At 46.7% G+C, this 18,983-nt stretch overlaps 1 protein-coding gene across 9 annotated transcripts in view; it reads right to left on the bottom strand.

Moving 5' to 3' along the window:
- The window catches only part of PPP6R3 (protein phosphatase 6 regulatory subunit 3), a 100,721-nt gene that overhangs the window by 18,376 nt on the left and 63,362 nt on the right, over window positions 1–18,983 (bottom strand). For 5 of the 9 annotated variants that reach the window (XM_043973403.1, XM_043973402.1, XM_043973404.1 and 2 more), the window contains 8 exons: window positions 17,019–17,148; window positions 14,334–14,486; window positions 12,591–12,740; window positions 11,242–11,306; window positions 10,261–10,376; window positions 8,876–8,961; window positions 4,417–4,503; window positions 907–1,004 (listed from right to left, as the gene is read on the bottom strand). In XM_043973403.1, the coding sequence (XP_043829338.1) occupies window positions 907–1,004; window positions 4,417–4,503; window positions 8,876–8,961; window positions 10,261–10,376; window positions 11,242–11,306; window positions 12,591–12,740; window positions 14,334–14,486; window positions 17,019–17,148 (885 nt within the window). The remainder of the gene's footprint in view (window positions 1–906; window positions 1,005–4,416; window positions 4,504–8,875; window positions 8,962–10,260; window positions 10,377–11,241; window positions 11,307–12,590; window positions 12,741–14,333; window positions 14,487–17,018; window positions 17,149–18,983) is intronic. The other 4 variants (XM_043973408.1, XM_043973407.1, XM_043973406.1 and 1 more) reach the window with 2 other exon arrangements.

An 18,983-nucleotide genomic window follows, 5' to 3' on the forward strand; every position in this document is an offset into this window, starting at 1 on the left:
CAGGAGACCCAGGCAGGGTTTCCTTTTTCTTGGGCACCTCCTGGAAACAGTGGGCGGCCCTGATGTCCTCCCTCCGCCCCAGCACACCAGCAGGCTCTCCCCAGCAGACGGGCTAGAGCAGCTCTGAGATAGGCTATGAGGCTTTGAAATAGGGGACTGTGTGTGGCCTGCTTGTGCATGTTCTATTTAATCCCTACGAACTGATGTCCGGGGAAGGTTTAAAAAAGGCTCTTACAGACATCATCTTGTTTGATCCTTACACCAACCCTGGGAGGTACCGCCAGAGATCCTTCTCTTCATTTTACAGGTGCGCTTAGAGTTGGGCAGTGACTTGTCCAGGGTCACTCTGATAGTCAGCACCAGAGAGTGGATTCTGATCCCAGTCTCCTGACCCATTTTCCACCCTCCCCTATCACTCCGTGTGCACACAGCCACCGCCACTGTGGTCGCCTGGTGAAATTAGACAATAGGATGTTGACACACACGGCCCTTTTTGGTTCTGGGCCAGAACTGGGGATTTCTTAGTGGAGAGCATTCCAGTGAAGGGAACATGCTCTCCCACACCAGCCGGCTCTCTGCAGCTCAGCCTCATGGAGCTGCCTCGACACCAAGAGGGTCGACTGACCCATCCAGGTTGAAGCATCTACCCTGTTGTCCAAGGCAGAACTTGAACCCAGATCTTGGGCCCCTCCATACAAACCCTGCTCTCATCGCATGACCTACAAGGAGTGCTTCCTGTTGTGCTCCCCATAAAGAGGGTTTGCAAGGGGGTGAGCAGCACCGGGTGCCCCAAGCAATGCCACCCACGCTGCTCCCGATGAAGCCATGTAGCCACCCAACACCACACCAGGGAAACACAGCAGAGTGCTGCACGAGACAGACACGGACCTTGGGGAGCATACTCACTTGCCAATGTCATCTTGATCTGCAAACTTCTCATCATTGAAGCCAAACTGGTCAATAAAATTGGACGTCATTTGTTGCATCTGATAATCAGAAAAGGCCTGGCAACCCCAGGACCAACGACAGTGACATAATGATTCTAAGAATAATCTCAACACTATTTGCCCATTTCTGCTCCAGAAACACTGAATCTCAACACGGGGATTGTCGTTCTGGAGAGCAGCTTCTTTCCCCTTTAAAGCAGTGCTTATTTCAGACATGGCTGCACAAGGCAGGCTTTGGGATCTGTCCTGTCAGCGTGTAGAGGAGCCAAGGCCCCAACCCACCCCCCAGGAACACTGCCCACATGATGTCTACATCATTCCCCAGCAGCCACGCTCGGCTCGACTGACAGATTCAAACCCCGACGTCTGGGCAATTCCCTGCTCCCCATTACTCTAGACACACCCCGCCTGTCTTCCCCAGACAGCCCACCCCCCATGCAACTATCGCTATAATTCAACATGGGACAAGTCTTTGTAAAAGGGTTAGGAAGCACGCACACAGCAGGAAATGCACGATGTCCATTCCAGCTGCCTCTGAGAGTGGGTCGTGAGGACAGACCAGGACAACGTGGGTGCGTGTGCCTGCATTTGGGGCAAATGCTCTGGGGCTGCCTCAGATCCTCCTGGGGGCCAGGGATCAGACCACTGCTTCAATTGCCTCAGGAGGACAAAGTGACAGAAAGTTTGGGGGGAAGGGGATAATACGGCAGAGATGTTCTCCCCCCCCCCACCTCAGACTAAGGGGATCAGGGACTTCTAAGAGCCACACAACGGAGCTAAGGAGGGAGTTTTAAAGAGGCCCCTCAGGAAGACTCCAAAAAGGTCAAGTGCAGATTCTTCCAGGATGTTCTCTACACACCGCCCTCTGGGAGTGAGGTGCTTAGTGGAACTTTGGCAATCAAGTGTGTCCTAGTCAATGGATCTGGGAAGAGGGAGGGCCAGCCCCCAATAATGGTACCTCAGGTGCCATAGGTGGTCACTAGGGGAAAATGTCACTAGGCCTCCGTCAGTGCCTTCCATGCTAACCACCCAAGGAGCCACCACCTGGGGGCCCTCCACTCTGGCCTGGGGGCCCTCCCAACTGGCTCCGCCTACCCTCCCCCCCCCCGGCCTTTCTGTACTGGGGGAAGGAGCTGGGTTGTTAAATTCACTGACCACTATAGAGACAGGGCTTTGTGAGTTTCTGTTCAATGAGATTTTTCATTGAAGAGAATGGGCTGAAACTAGATCAGCAAAGCACGGTGCTTACGAGCTACTTCTGTTATCAGAAGGAACAAAGAAGCTTGCATGTCTAATATTCAGACGGACATTCTTAGCTCTGTGGTTATCCATTGTGAGAAAGAGAGTGAGCCACAGACGGTCCAAACTAGCAGACAGTGTCCATATTCCTTTTTAGGGAGAATTCACAAAATGGTACGAGGTTTCACTCACCCTCCCATGAACCTGAACTGACCATCCCCTATTTCTCCCTCTCCCGTCTCCTTGGAGTTCCAGTACAGTCTAATTTCCCAAGCTGCCCTCTCACACAGACATGCAGTGACTGGCCCGTGTATGGACAAAGGACAGGGATTATGGGCATCCGGGTTGCTGGGTTGGGAGGGCTAGTTGGCCAGCAAAGGGATTTGGCACAGGAAGCCTTTCTAGAACCCTATTTTCTGACTGAAAAGAGCAGTGACCAAAGCAAATAATCCCTAAGAAGAATAAAAACATTCTCAGACTAGTCACCAGCCACTTGTGGTTGGCTGAAAACCCCCACAATGGAGCTATAATATGGAAACAATTTTACTTAGGATAATTGTGATTTAAACATTATAAACTATTCTCTGTACAGTTAGATACCTTCTACAAACCACATTTAATACTTGATGCCTCACAGAATTGTATGAGCAAAAATAAGGTCTTTTTTCAATCCAAGAATTCTAAGTCTGGAGTTTTGTCAGTTTGAGGTTTGGAAAGAGGCATTCCCAGCCCAAAGGAAGGAAAGAGCAATTACACCCTTCTGTGCACCTTTGCTATAGAGTCTAGGGCTGGAAAACCAGCACTGCTCTCAAAGATTTATTATCATTTATAAAGAGCTTATTAACAAATATAACGTGGAAAAGCCATAAGAAATTGCTACAAACTACAAACAGGTAGGGATAAAATAAAAAATGAGTCTGGGACTGAAATTCAAAGCCCAGAACACGAGAAAATATGACTCTTTTGTAGTGGGAGGAATAGGAAGTGCCCTGTGCGACAAATCAGCAGTCACCACAGTGACAATCTCCTAAGAGCTCACAGCCACGGACAGTACTGCTGGGCGAGGTGAGCTTTGATGGCCTGTCAAATTGGGCTGGGGATCCACCAAAGCTAAGAAGCAAGATGCTGCTTGGGCTGTAAAGAGTCCACAAGGAACCAAGACTTCATGCACTGAGCAGTGAGACAAATGGAAAAGGGACTCAGAATGGACAAGAGGGCGGTGCCACACACTGTTCTTGGGCCATGCTGAAGAGAACTGAACTTGAATATTCTCTGGGAAAAGCCGGGCAACCTTCCCACTCAGAAGGAAGCTGACCAGCTTCGGGGCTGAGCTGGAAGCCTGACAGGAAATGAAGATGATGGATTTAAAGTCTAAGCTAGACCCAGCACAATGCTAACAAAGGAGAAGCAGTTTGGAGTCTTGTGATAAGGAAGGATACATAGTTTGGGGTCAGGAGTTCTATAAATGTTGTCTCTGTGCCTTCTCTAGGTGTAAACGTGTGAGAGAAAAGCAAAAGTCATGCCACAAAAGAGGGAGGTTTGGGGACAGTTTCCTCACCATTCCATGGGGTGTCTGCTCAGACGGGTGCAAGGGCGTCTGTCACGAGTTCTTCACGTTTGGGGCCCAAACTAGACTTGGCAGCACTGGGCTTAAGTGTGACTGAGATTTAGCATGAGCGCAGACTGTTGGGGGGCTTACCTCCCTCCCAAGATGCTGGCTGGCTGGCTGGCACTAAAGCCACCCTTCATCCATGTGTTCTTTTTTTACAAAAAGAAAGATCTTTATTTTTATGGACTGGGGCAAAGCTGCTGCTCTTTACTTAAACTACTGAGTGGAAGGGAGAGTGAAAAATTTCACTTATGTTTTTTCCTGAAATTTGTTTTACAAGAAGCTTCAGTCATCCTTCATAGCCATCCTTCATCATTCAAAGTAACTTTAAGAAGCATCATCAGGACTTCGGTGAATTGAAGGTCCCATGATTTGTTAACATTGTCTAACAATATTATTTGGAGCTGATCATTTAAAAACATGCCCTCAAACACAATCAAAATAAACATATTCCCTTCAGATACTACCTTGGGTCCCCCTAAGAAATAGCATTATGAAACAGAAGTATTTGCATCGATATTTAAGCGTAACAGATTTATAATCTCATGAAGACATTTCTTAAAAGGTTAACCTGACTTGCCATCCAAAATCCCCAAAGCAAAAACTGCGCACGTCACTCACTTGCTGTAAAGAAGAGTCCTGTGGGAAACCCGTCTCTTTAAAGTCAATTTCATCATCACTGGATGAATGAATATGGCAGGTTGTGACCTACGTGTGAAAATGGACACAGCTATTTAACACCAGGAGTGAAACTGTAATTAGGAAATAGGCACATTAGTTTTTCTATTAAAATATACACAAGAAAATACACAAACAGATGAAACCAAATTAGGGCCTGATGACAGTTGTAGCACCATGAAAAAAAACCTCCCCCCACCGCCCAGTGAACCCAACGATTCTCAGCGGCAGTTTCTGCCCCCACCTTCCTTCCTCTGCCCTGTGCTCTGGCCCCAAGGGCTCATGGCACTCTCATCACCACCTCCAAGAAGCAGACAGAGAAGCCAGAGCACATCTAACTCAAGTTATCTGGATTTGCTCCCAACAGCTGCTCTGTCAGGGAAGGAGCTCAGAACGGTTCAAAGAAAATGATCACATACAGACGGAGGTTGGGTAAAATTGCCCTCTCCATCTCCCGAGCAGGGAGGCCTGACTCAGTCGTTAAATGGCCATGTGGCCTTGAGCCCTGTGTGCACTTGGCCCCAGAGTTTAGAAATGTACTATCAGGGCACAACTGAAGGTCTGGGATGCCAACGATCATGGCCCAAGGGGATGCCTTTGAATCGGGACATCTGCCAAAGGGCTTCTCAAACCCAGCAAGCTTTGCTAGGTCTCTTAAGAACTGAGTGCCCAGGAGCCCTCTCCAGCCAGCCTGCCTCACAGGAAGCTGCTTCCATGGGGCGAGGCCAGGGCGGAACCCACAGAAATGGACTCATTTTGGGTGGGGGTGGGGGTGAATGGGATCCCACCCTGTCTCCATTGGCCTCGATCCCATTTCTCAGGCACAGCATCCTGGCGGTCACACACAAGACCATGGAGCTCTCCCACTTGGGCCAATGCCAGGTAAAGGTTTATTTACCCAGATCTCTTGAGTCTAACAGTCAGATCTCAAGCGTATGACCAATCATCATAATGTTGACTAAACAGGCACTCCAATTAAACTGTATGACGTGCCTGATTTTAAAAGCCCCTCCACTCCTACCCCAACCCTGACAGAAACTCATGCTGACCTCATGAACAATCAACATGAACAAAGAGAGGCGGCTGGTTTTTCCTCCTTAACAACCCGCCTGGTTATCTACCCTCTGTGCCTCGACTGTGTGATGCCGAAGAAGGAGCCAGGTGCCCATGTAGGATGCCTGTGCCCGTCAGATGCTGCTGCTGGGGTGCACATGGTGCACAAGGCGGACCTGTGTGCAAGCCCCTGACTGCACTCTAGCAAGAGCCTCTCCTGACGTCCTATTGATGAAGGCATGTACGGCTCTGTCTCTCCCAGGAACTGCTTGCTCAAATGAAGCCAAAACGCTTTCTCCCCCTTGTTATTTGCTCTTCAGCTTAAAAATTAACTTAACTGGAGCAGCTAGATGGCACATTGGATAGAGCACTGGCCCTGGAGTCAGGAGGTCCTGAGTTCAAATCCAGCCTCAGACACTTAACACTTACTAGCTGTGTGACCCTAGGCAAGTCACTCAACCCCAATTGCCTCACCAAAAAAAAAAAAAAAAAAATTTAACAACTCTCTAAAATAAAAACTTGTCACTAACTCGATGGAGGAAAATCCTAAGCAGATCATCATGATGAATCTCAAATCTGAGCCTCTGAACAGCTGGGGCAAAGGGCTCATGGTGGGCACCCCCTCACTGGCATCACCATGTGCTGAAGCATGAGATCAGTGAGCCCACTCAAGCCTCCCCACTTTTTCCCACCATCCCTATCAGGAGGCCAAAACGACTCCCTTTTAAATATCCTATCTGCATCTTCCAGAGGCAATAACAAAGGTGTTGGGAAGCTTCACCACTTCACCTGACAAGTGACTACAGAAAGGCCTGGGGCGTCAGCATCTCAATAAAAGGCAACTAAACATAGCTTTCCTGGCAACAAGGGCCTGCCTGGGGGCAGCCAAATACCACCATGAAAAAGGGGTCCTGAGTGAACATGATGGGCTGGCTGATCCAGGACCTCAGGCAGGGTCACTCATGCTTGCTGGAGGGGGCCCCTAGTGGTGCCCCTGGGCCTCATTTTCTCCCAGCAACTCTAAAGGAACTCTGCAGGACAGCTAAAGGATGTCATTCTAAGTGGAAAATCTAAACTTCCCTGGCTTTAGGCTATATTACCTAATTTTTACACAATTCTGGGGGAAAGCCTATTAATTCGAGCTTTACTGGAAATCCTTTTTGTTTCAGATGATGTTAAAATCAGTTTACATTCTCACCAAACCTATGCTGGAGGAAAGAAACTCTGCTCCTTCCCCAGCCAAACACTGGGCAGAGACCTGAACATAGGGAACCAATGGCCCCTAAAAATGGAAGAGAAGTCCAGACCTGCATTGACAGCTCCTGCCTCAAGATCACAGAACACAAGAGGACAGAGTTTTGTTTTGGGAACATTTGGAGATGAAAGCTCCATTTGTTTAAAGGCTTAATTTCATTCAATCAAGCAAGTGTTTATTGAGCACCGACTGTGTGCCCAGGACGTGTCAGGTCAGTTGCACTGTTTAAGGTGGACTATTTACAATGTTCCGGTATGAGTGCACAATAGAGGGAGCGCCCTCCCAGCTGGGAAAGACTATCTCCCATCCGTCCTTTATGGGGGAGGAGATCAGAGGGGTCACTGACCATTGACTAAACTCTTACTTGTGTGTGTATACAGACAAAGCTATCACACATACAAAATTATACTACAGGATTACCTTGTGGTCAAAGAAAAAATACTTTGGAAACGATATCCTGCTAGGGTTGCAAGGGAAGTCATCTTGTGCAGAGATGAACACAAAACCCAAGAAAAGTCCCCTTTGCCAAGTTCCCTACGCTCTTCCAGAAGAAATCGAGATTTTCATCCATTTCCCACAGACCATAAACTGACCTTCCTCACAACCTCCATTTTCTGCAGCCCCAGGCATTGGCCCAAACCTTTTTTGAATGAAGAGGAGCCTTCCCCTCCCACCTGACCCCCGACTTGCCTGCCTTCTCCCCCAGAACACCCTGAAGGGCTCGGTGTCCTCCACAAAGCTGGTCACTGTCCTAGGGAGGATCGGCATCTTTGACTGTGACACAGGAATGCTTTTGGGAATTACTGGGGAGAGGAGCTGCCACGTTTGCTTCATGACAGGCTCTCTAGCTACCAGGGCACTACCCACCCACCTGCCCATCTCTTAGCTCCTGCTTCTAACCCACCAGGAGAGAGAAAGAGTCAAGGCAAGCTCTGGGGAGGGCCCACAGAGATCTCCTGCTTCCCAAGGGGATCCACACTGCATTTGGAATTGGGGGAGCTGAGGAATAGTGGAGATCTCGACTTGAGGAGGCAGAGACAGAGAAGAGAACTTGGAAACGTCTCTTCCAGCTTTCACGTTGTGGTTGGGTTGCCTGAATTCAGGGTGGCAAATGGTGGTCCTGCCCCTGCTCTAGGCATCCAGGCTCACTGTAGGCTGGCACGTGCTCTCAGGGAACACAACTTCATCAAAAATCACATCAAGTGAAACCCATGCCGGGGTCAAAATGGCTAATGGTACATTCTATAGAACACCACAAATGATGACTTTTTTAAAGTCGGGCACTCTTCCTAAACAAAGCTAACAGAGGTGCCAACATCAGTGGTTTCACCCAATTCATGCTTCCTCTGAATACTATACTTTAAGGAAGCTCCAGGGAATTCTGGGATGTAGCTGCTATCCTCAAGAAAAGCCAATGGAGCTGCTCTGGAAAGTCCAGGAAGGGCCTGCCTCGCCTCACTGTCCTGCTCTGGTTTGGGGCCAGGAAGATGGCAGGAACCAAACAAAGCACAGAGACACAGCCACAAGGATGTCTGCACTCAAACCTCCCCACCTGGGAGAGATCCAAAGTTAAAAATAGCTGACAGGAGGCTTAAGGACAGAATGGATGCACCACTCCCCGATAAACCAGAGGATTGTTAGCATCTTAAAAGTTTAAAAAAAAAAAAAGGACATAAGACAGAGAAGAACAGGTGCTTTCTTCCTTCCCCTTTTAACCAATCCATCCTTGGTTTAAAAATATTATCAGGGGGGCTGCTAGGTGGCACAGTGAATATAGCACCAGCCCTGGATTCAGGAGTACCTGAGTTCAAATCTGGCCTCAGACACTGACTGGGTGTGGGACCCTAGGCAAGTCACTTCACCACTGTTTGCCTCAGTTTCCTCAACTGTAAACCAGGGATAAGATTAGCATCTACTTTGTAGGGTTGTTGTGGGGATCAATTGAGATGATATTTGTAAAGTGCTTAGCCCGGTGCAGGGCACAGAGCAGGTGCTATACGAATACAGGCCATTCCTGCTGCTGGGATCATCCATCCCCCAGATGTGAATGAATGACCCCTCGACTCAGCTGCCACACTGCCTCATCCAACCTACCAGGTCTACTGTGTTCCGTTTGTTTGTCTCCCCTAAAGAGCTGCTGCAGAAGGTTTCCCATCGTTCTCTGGTGTCATCTGGAAGCTCTGTGAAATGGAGAGAGGAAAGTAGCTGCATCACCGGGCAGCCCCACTGCGTGCACACATGCAGGCTGCAGAAAGAGCCGATGATTGCCCAGATCGGCTACTTCCAGGAGGAGAGCATAGCCTCACCCGAGCTCCTGCCTTGGCACTGGCTGTCCTTGCTACGCTAAGGATACCAAGACTCCAGTGTAACAGAAAGACTTGAAGGGACAGATGAGGCTGCTAGGGGGCACTACAGTGCACAGGGCTTGGAGTCAGGAAAACCCAAGTTCTAATCTAGTCTCAGACACTGAGCAGCTGGGGAAGCCAGGACAATTCACCCAACCTCTGCCTACCTTGGTTTCATCTCTAAAATGGGTGTACTGACAGCACCTCCCTCCCCGGGTTATGGTGAGAATCCAATGGGGTCCTATTTGTAACGGACCTAGCAGGGGCTCAATAAACACTTGTTCCTGACCCCTCCAATGGTACAGCATAAACTGGGGACAAGCCCCTGAATCTGAGGGCAGGAGGGGCCTCTGCAGTCCCACAGGCCTGGATGAGCCCCACTCCTGGTTCGCCCCTTGTGGGAGAGTCCTCCTGAAGTGTCCAGGACCAAGTTCCCTGGTGCCCTTTTCACAGAGACCCTCCAAAAGGTGAATGACAGGCTGGCCAGTCGCTGGGCAGATAACGCACTGACCTCTCTACAAGACAGACTGACTTTCTATCTTGGAAAAAAAAAAAAAACAACAACCCTGGCCACAGCTATCAGGGCGATGTGTGAGGTGACTCAAAGCTACAAAACAGTTAACGCCAAATTACCTCAGGAGAGAACAACCAGAGGGACCCTGAGAGAGGTCTGAAGGCTAACTAAAGAGGACAGATTCCCCCCCCCCTCCCCCAGGCCAGCTAGGGACAAGCAGAGAGGGCAAGGGAAACCCAGACATTCATCTGGGAGCAATCATGGAGCTGGACTCCTTTGGAAGCCTGGTGAGACCTAGGCCCACCTCAGAATAATGTGTACCGGGGATCCCAAAAGATCCTGAGAAGAAAAAGAGTTCTCAAGATGCTGGGTTCTTTTTTTCTGAAGGGCCAAGAAGAAGCCCTGCCCTAGCCTGAGCTGCCTGACACCAGACCAATGATCACCTCCCACAGCAGATTCCCCAGGACAGTCACCGGAGCAGCCCAAATCCGAAGCTGTGTGCTCAAAATGGGAATGCAACTGAGAAAGAAAGCACCCAAACAATGGGAGAGCAGGACTGTAACACCAACTTCCCCCAGCCCACGCTCGGCTCTGAGCGATGCGGGCTGTTGCAGACTTGCCTTTGAGCAGCTGCTGCACTAACGTGCTGTTTGGCCCCTTGTCCGTGCTGTGCACAATACAGTTAGCGATCCTCGTTAAGTGGCCCATGTAACCGTGGCGTCTTCCTCCTTCAGCCCTGGAAGAGAGAGGACGATGAGTCTTGTGTCTATTAAAGCCGAGCAGGGAAACAATGGGTGAAATTAAGAAATGATAACGTTTTTAGAGAGAAGGTGATGTGGGACACGATGAGGGAAAGTCACATGGACAGAGGGGAAGGGCTGGGGAGGGAAGCCCCTTCATCCTTCTGATTCAATGCATTTTCAATGTGTTAAACCGCCTTCATGAGTTAGGGTTTATATGGTGAAAAGATCCTCAATGCTCAATGATGTACTTTTCTTTGGGTTAAGCTACTGATTCAAGTTTAACCAGACCAGAGAAAAAACTCTGAGCAGGCTCTAAGCAGCTCAAGGCAGATTCAAAGTGTACCTATATTTTCTAAATGTCCTTCCAGCAAGTTTGTGCAATGTTTTTCCAAAGCTAAGGAAGGAAAGTTCTTGTTTTCTATTAAAGCCAATTCAAGCATCAAGTAACAAACAATAAAGATAAATGTGGGTACCGAGACCAGAAAAGTCCCCAGTATCTGCCTTTCCCTGTAATCCCAGGGACTGTTGGAGGCAGAAGAATCACTGCCCTGGCATGCCTGACCTCAAGTCAACCTCACATCTGAAAGTCACCCTACATGAACCCAGGCCCACCTGATCTTTCCACATGTGAGCAGAGGGTAACTGTTCCCTTCTGCCTCCCCCAGAATCCTCCCAGGTCTACCTCTCCCTATTCTTCAAGCTTCAGTGCCTCACCTATGGACCCCCAAGTGTGTGGGGGCCATCCACAGCCTTTAGGCCCAGTTTCAGATACTGAGAGCTTTCTGGAGCTTACAACTTACTGCCTAATTAACTCACAATCTAAATCCAATTCCAAGAGAGAAGAATGGGATTACTCACTGTTTCTTCTCATTCATTTCCCAGGCTTCAAGGATTCGTTCCACTAACTGGCACTTAAGAAACAGCTGGATTTTTTAAAGAAAGAAAACAAATTCCAGTTAAGATTGAGATGTTTTCTCCATAAAACTACACTGCTTGTGAATAAAGCAGTTTTAGTCACAATACCATGTCTAATTGAAACATCTAACAAAGGAGAGAACACACCCTTTAAGCAAAACTGACATGACTATAAGCAACATAAACCATTCCCAGACCACGACACACAGAGGGGCAAATACAGGCCTTCATTTCAGAGCTCCACCAGCAATGCATGTGCCTGTCTTCCCCAAAGCCATCATCATGGACAAATCCCACGTGCTTTCATTTTGGCCAGTTCAGAGGGTGTGCGCTGAGACATTGGGGGTGTTCTGATCAGCAATTCTTTATTATTAGTGGCTTGGAGCATTAGTTCACGGGATTGGCAATAGTGTACAATGCTTCCTTGGGGAAGCACTTCTTTATAGTCTTTAACCACTTATCAAGGGGGGAAGAGCTTTTACTGCTACATATGTAAACATATGGATGCAGTGACACCCACATACATACATATATGTCTATATTCCCCCCAGGAGAACATTTCCCTTCTATTGCAAGTGCATTAATTGTGTTTGTGCAGATGTTCAGTTTCATATAATCAAAGTTATGTATTTAATCTTTTGCAACTGCAATAGCATCCTACTTTGTGGCTGAAACCTTCCAGATAGATTGTCTCCACCATTAGAACGTGAGGGCTTTGAGATCAGGGACCGTCTGGCTTTTCTATTTCTATCTCCAGCGCCTATCATAATGCTTTGTATAATAGTAGGCACTTAATAAATGTTTAATTTATTCATTCAAATACAGGGCTTCTCATTTCAGCAAGTCCAACCCACCTGGAAGTTCATAGAGAAAAGACTTGCTTCTTTGGAACTGAGATCAACTGAGAAAATCAAGCCAAGAAGGAGACTGACCAAAACACTTGTTTTTAAAGGGAAACGGGCTGTGGCAATAAATGAAAAACGACAGCCCAAGCCTGAACTTCTTTCAGAGAAGGAATGCTAAGTAAGCCAAGCCAACGAGGGCTACAGAGAAGCTGACCCACTACAGGTGAGAGGCAGATTTAGAAACAAACTGCTCTGGGTGAGGGCTCAGCCCCCCTGGGACCAGAAAGCAAGCACTGGAAAGAACCCTCAGAGGCCGACCCCTACCCAGACATGGCAGCCAAGGCTTGGGAAGATGAGGGAATCTGCCCGAACAAAGGGAGGCTCCCTCCCGGTCATCCCCTCATGGAATCCCCACAAAAAGGACGCATGGGAAGAGAGGGGTCTTACGTGTCTCAGTAAAAGATTGTCACCAATGGGATCTTGATCAGTAACAGTGCCATTTTCTGGGCTTTCCAAAGGACTCGCAAGAATCAGGGCAATACAGATTTCTACTTGAGTATGTAGAAAGTTATTCCACGTATATTTGAAGAACATGTCCTGCCAAAGAAAGAGCTTTCTTTTACAACCCCTAGTCCACCATGCAAACGATGAATGTAAAACACAGTTTCACTACAGGAAATCCAATCAGCAGCCATGGGATGTCTACGAAGTGAGAATGGAGGGTCTCAGCATAAATCACACTTGAATGAACAATCAGCCTGGAAGGTAGAGAAGGTCTGTCCACGTGAGGGGCCCATGAGTCTTTTCACAGAATCTCAGAGGAGGAGCATGAAGCATCCGGCGATGATAAGCTCCCGACGGGAGGGGTTTTCAATGAGAGGTGCACACGGTACACATGCACACAACACACATCGCGCCATCGCAGCGGCCAGCCCTGCTGAGCAGTGTGATCGCTCCCCACAGAGCTTCTGGTCTGCAAAACTTGCAGCATCAGCCAAAGGCATGTGACAAAGGAACCTGGGGAACACCTTGCCTGTTCACAGACAGCCTGGGAGCCATGCTCTGGGGGCGGGGGCTGACCCAAAGAATAAAGCCTCAGTCAAATTCTGACATTCCAATCAGGGACTGAAAACAATCCTACCAATAGGACCACCATCAGCCCGAATTGAATGACGTTTGTCTTCTGTGTGCTGAGCAGCCAGAATTCTGTGGGCTCTGGCTACAGACAATACTAATTAGAATGAGAGAAGAAACCAAGTCAGAGAACAAAGGTACGGTTGCCTCTTCCCGACTCCCCCCAGTGGGGAGAGGTGGAGAAAAAGTCACTGCTCTTCCCCCTTCAGCAAGCTGGGGTCTATGTAAGGCACAGCTTACTTTGGGGGTCCTTGTGTTGGCTGTTTGTTTTTGCCAAAATGCTGCTGAGAATAAGAGCATATAAACGCCTTCTTTTCACTATCCCTCGTATCAATATTAGATCATCTGAAAGAAGCCATGACGTTTCTCAAGCTCTTGAGTCGAGCAACGAAAACAAGTCAACAGACGATGCCCATGTGAATTTCCCTGGCCTGAGCAATCAGCCAGGCAACCAACCAAAGGCAGAGAGGAGGCAGCCCTGACATCAAGGAACCGATACTCTGTGGAGGGAGTCCACGTGTCTACATATAAGTGCATGCGTGTCCGCACACCAGTACATACACGCTACTCCCTAGCAGGGGAGGAAAGGCCTCATGCTGGAGATGGTCCTTGGGCTAAACTTCACGGGGAACAACCAGTGAAAGGGCACGGTGATGGGGGGTTATGGGTAAGCCACCAAGAAGGCCACTGCAGCTGGGCCACCAAGCGTGTGAAGCACTGACCTGGTCAGATTAGAGATTCAGAAAGAATTCGTTGGCTGTGTGGAAGGTGGAGTGGACAAGGGAGAGACTAGAGTCAGGGAGGCCCAGAAGTGCACATAAGACCTCGTGGCCGTGAGTAGAAAGAAGATGCCTGGGGGAACTTCACAGTTCAAGGCACACCCTCCCCAGCCTCCCAGCAAAGGCTGTGGACAGAACAGCCCCCGTGAACATGGACAAACGGACAGACGGGCTGTTGGGGAGAAAGCGTTCTTCAGAAGCGCTCTCCAGTAGAGCCAAGAGCAGAGTGGCATTAAGTCGTGTGGGCCAAGGGGAAGAGAAGATGACCAGCCCTTACCAGTATCACACCAATGCTGTTGAGTTCCATGAGGTCCACATTGACACTGTTTGTGTTGGTCTGTAGGAGGCTCGAGATCAGTCGGATCACATTTAAGCGAGTGTTCCCCACAGGAGGGTCCAACACGCCCCACGTGGTCTTCATAACACTTTTCTAAAGAGAAAAAAACACTACTGACCGCAACTCAATGTATCACTTTCCATAAACTAACTGGTGCATAAACTGGTTCTAATCTTTCAGGGCAAAAAATTTAATCTCTGGGCCAGCATTAGCAGCCCAGATTGATTTCCACTAAGCTCATTCACAGGGCCACACAGACATTAACTTAGGAGTGACCACAGGGTTGTTAAATCAAGACAAGCAAAAAACTGTTCTCTTGTTCAAAGGACTTGGGGCTGAAAGGGCTTAAAAGTCAGCAAATCCAATCCCTTCCTTTTGCAGATGGAACATGGGGCACATTTTCTATAAGCCCAGCCTCAAAGTTACAAACAGAAATCTAGAAATTGTACAGATAAACTGGTTAAAAAAAAAAAGTTAACTCTTCACACCCCATCCTATCAGCAAGCTCTGTTCCACCTCCTTGCCACTCGCCATTCTTTGTACCAGTAAACTTCTTTCCCCTTTTCTATGTGCCCACTCCCCCTTTTATATTCAGTGTATACCAGCTTACAACAGAATCTGGAGGCTTTCAAAATAATGAACAGCTAACCACCTTACGCTAGAGGCCAGGGAAATTCTTAAGAGGAGGAACTTGGTTGGGAACAAACTGACACCTTTATTTCAAGGGGACCCCATGTATTTTATTCTGGGCAGATAGAAATCTTGCTTCTGAGAAGGCATCCACAGACTTCTTGGGGCTGGGCCCAAGGGGTCTAGGCCACCAAACAGGTAAAGAGCCTGTGCTTCACAAAAACACCCCCACCTACTAATGGACTCTGTTCCCTCGCAGGAGACGGGAGGAGCCACTGACTGGGGCAGCCAGCCTTCTTTCAGGAGCACAGCCCCACAGCACAAGGCCCAGAAGGCCGTCTCTATCAAAATCCCTGGAAGCCATCCAAAAAGCATATCACACAAGACTAGTTCAGACCAAAGTAACTTTCTGCCCTGTCTCAGAGAGGCAGCTGTGTGCTCAAAAGAAAACCCCTAACACAAGGATTTGGGCTGGGATGACAAGGGCTGCTTCCCTACCGACCCTTCAGAAGGGTCACGGATCCCCCTTGGGACATTCCCATTTAACAGCAACACCCTGTGGCTCGCAATCAAACCACTTTAAGGAGGCATGTCAGTCACTGCTACTTTGAGCTTACCCTCGCTGTTCATTCAAAAAGGACTTAGACAGATGAAAGATGAAAACTTCAAGAAGTCTCATACAACTGATGATGAGTGAAATGAGCAGAACCAGGAGAACATTGTACACAGTATCATCAACATTATGTATCAATCAACTGTGACAGACTTGATTCTTCTCAGCAATACAACAGTATAAGATAGTTCCAAAGGACTCATGAGGGAAAATGCTCTCCACATCCAGAAAAAAAAAGAACTGTGGAATATGGATGCTGATTGAACTATACTATTTCTTTTGTTTTTGGTGGTGTTTTTCTTTTTTGAGATAGTCCCTTTTTTACTCTGATTCTTCTTTCACAGCAAGACTAATGCAGAAATATGTTTAATGTGATTGTATATATATAAAACCTATATAAGGTTGCTTTATGTCTTGGGGAGAGGGGAAGGGAGAAAAATTTGAAACTAGAAATCTTATGAAAACAAATGTTGAAAACTATCTCCATATGTAACTGGAAAGTAATAAAATACATTTATCATTTTAAATTTTTATAATTTTTTTTAAAAGAAGAAGAAAACTGAGTCAAAGAACAGAAAGTTCCACTTGTGGCATTTTCTACACTAGCTAAAGAAGCACAGTCATTCAAAAGAGCCTTGTTATCATGGGTTCTATCATTAAAGTTGTTTAAAAATGTCAGTAATGGGGGCAGCTAGGTGGCACAGTGGATAAAGCACTGGCCCTGGATTCAGGAGCACCTGAGTTCAAATCCGGCTTCAGACACTTGACACTTACTAGCCGTGTGACTCTGGGCAAGTCATTTAACCCCCACTGCCCCGCAAAAAAAAAAAAAAAAAAAAAGTCAGTAATGTATCACAAAATACATAAATAAACCATTTGAAAAAAAAAAAAAGAAGTCTCATACAGTCCCTGACAATTTCTTGCTCCCTCAATAAGGGACCTTTGAGGCAATTATGGCTACCCCCATCCTTATTACAGCATACGCCTCCTCAAAGACTGTCCATTTCTGAATGACAGTCTCAGAGATGAGAAGTGAATGCACCAAAATAGGGTAAGAATTATTTTTGAGGCATTATCACATTTATAATCCAAAGATTGGTTCTTGGAGAGGAAACCTCCCTTTCTCCTCCCCTAAGTCTCTCCAATTCCACCAACGAAAGTAATATACAGTTCATCAAACAGCTGATCAGAAATTAGGGAGTTTTGTGTCAGGAGTAATCAGAATAGCAACTGTCAGGGTGTCCCTCATGCTCCGGAGCTAGATTATTTTTAGCATGTTTACTCACAGCTAAGTGCAGGAAAGCAAAGGAGCTTATGAAAACAAGATTTACCCACAGAGATCAGCACAAGCAGACCAATGTCTCTGAAGTACATGGACTTACCTTGGGTGGCTCAAGCAGGAGTTCATGGAAAGCCGAAAGTCTTCCTCTTATGGCTTCTAAAACACTTTTGTTGACTGAATATGCTGAGTGACTCATGCCTGGTGGGCAGATTTCTATATGGCCTTCAAATCTTGAAATAAAGCAAATTCATTTGTCTACTAATATTTCAAATCAAATCATTAAGTTCTTTGAAAAAAAAATTAAAATATGACCAACGTCCTTCTAGATATGACCTTGAAATATTACGTCATAATTTTGGGATGAAGAAAGATTAGTATAGTAGACACAGACTAGTAGACATTCAAGGCCTCCCAACAGGGAGGGAACCAAGAGCTCTTTCTAATCTGCCAAATGTGGCTGGGGCTACACCAGATGGATATTCTGGCTCTGAGGCGCTAGGAGCCAATCAATCAATAAGCATTTATTTAGCACCTACTATGCGCCAGGTATTGGGTGCTGGAGGTACAGAAAGAAATGAAACAACCCCTATTCCCAATGACTTACATTCTAAAACATTCTACAAATATTCATCTCAAAGGTACAAATTAGTGAGAGAGGGGAAAAAAGTTCTTGGCTATCAAGCAGTTTATCAGCTAATGGAGCTGGCGGGTTTAACAGGACCCCAGCTGTAGGAGGCTGAAGGAGGGCTTCTTGTAGGGAATGCCCCCAGTCCACCTATTCTATCAGAGCAGGCAGACAGCTGACTCACTAAATTGCTGAGTCCAACCTCCAGCCTTCCCCAGGCTCCCTGCTAGGAAACACTGCAGGGGCAGGAAGGGCTACTGAGTCACTCCTCAGGGAATCTCGGCCAGCCCCGTGCTGATGGCTGAGAAGCATCAATGCCACAGGGTGCGTGAGAAGCACAACTACATCATACTATTTCTTAGTCAGTAATGTTCATCAACACTTTAGACATCTTACAAAGTGATAAGAGAGGGTCATTTTTCATATTTCTAAACTATCCCCAGTAAGCGCTAATGGTATCCAGCCACAATCTCCTCCTCTCAGGATGACCCAGACAGCTAATGAGACTTGGGCACCACCATCATCACACTGTTAGAAAATCGCAGAGACAGGCTGTGAAAGCTCTCAGCTTCTCAAAAGCCCACATAAATCACGAGCACTTCCACAGATCACCAACAAAACCCAGTAGAAGAGCTAGAAAGAAAAATCCCATTCAAAATAACTGAAGACAGTAGGAAATTCTGAAAGTTCTTTGAAAGCCTGCTTACCAAGGCATACATAGAAACTCCATGAACACAATTACAAAACACTCTTTACACAAATAAAAACAGATGTAAATAACTGGAGAAAAATGACTTGCTCATGGATAGACCAAGCCAATATAATAAAATGGCAATACCAACTATATTAATTTACTTATTCAAATGTCACACCAATCAAACTATTTCCAAATTATTTTACAGAGATAGAAAAAAAGTCACAAAATTCATGTGGAAGAACAAAAGGCCAAGAATATCAAGGGAATCCATTTTTAAAATGGGAAGGAATGAGGGTCTAGCACTAGCAGTTTTCAAATTATGCTCCAAAGTTTTAATCATCAAAATAATCTGGTCCTGAGTTAAGAAACAGAGAAGTTGATCAATGGAACAGATTAGCTACACAATATACAGAAACAAATGAGGATAGTAACATAATGTTTGATAAAACCAAATATTCTAGCTATTTGAGCAAAAACCTACTATTAGACAAAAACTGTTGTGAAAAGACAGAAACTGTATATAAAACAACATCTCACACCATATACAGAGAAAATATTCAAATGACTTAGAATAAAAGAATAACATCATAACCAAACTAGAGTAGCATGGAAGAAATTACCTGGGAGATTCATGCTGGGGTCGAGTTCATGACCAAATAAGAGATCGAGAAGTTCACAGAAGGTAAAATAGATAACTTTGATTACATAAAATATAAAAGGTGTTGCACAAACCAACCCAGCTA

This window comes from Dromiciops gliroides, chromosome 6, assembly GCF_019393635.1.
Source record: "Dromiciops gliroides isolate mDroGli1 chromosome 6, mDroGli1.pri, whole genome shotgun sequence".
Lineage (NCBI taxonomy): Eukaryota > Metazoa > Chordata > Mammalia > Microbiotheria > Microbiotheriidae > Dromiciops > Dromiciops gliroides.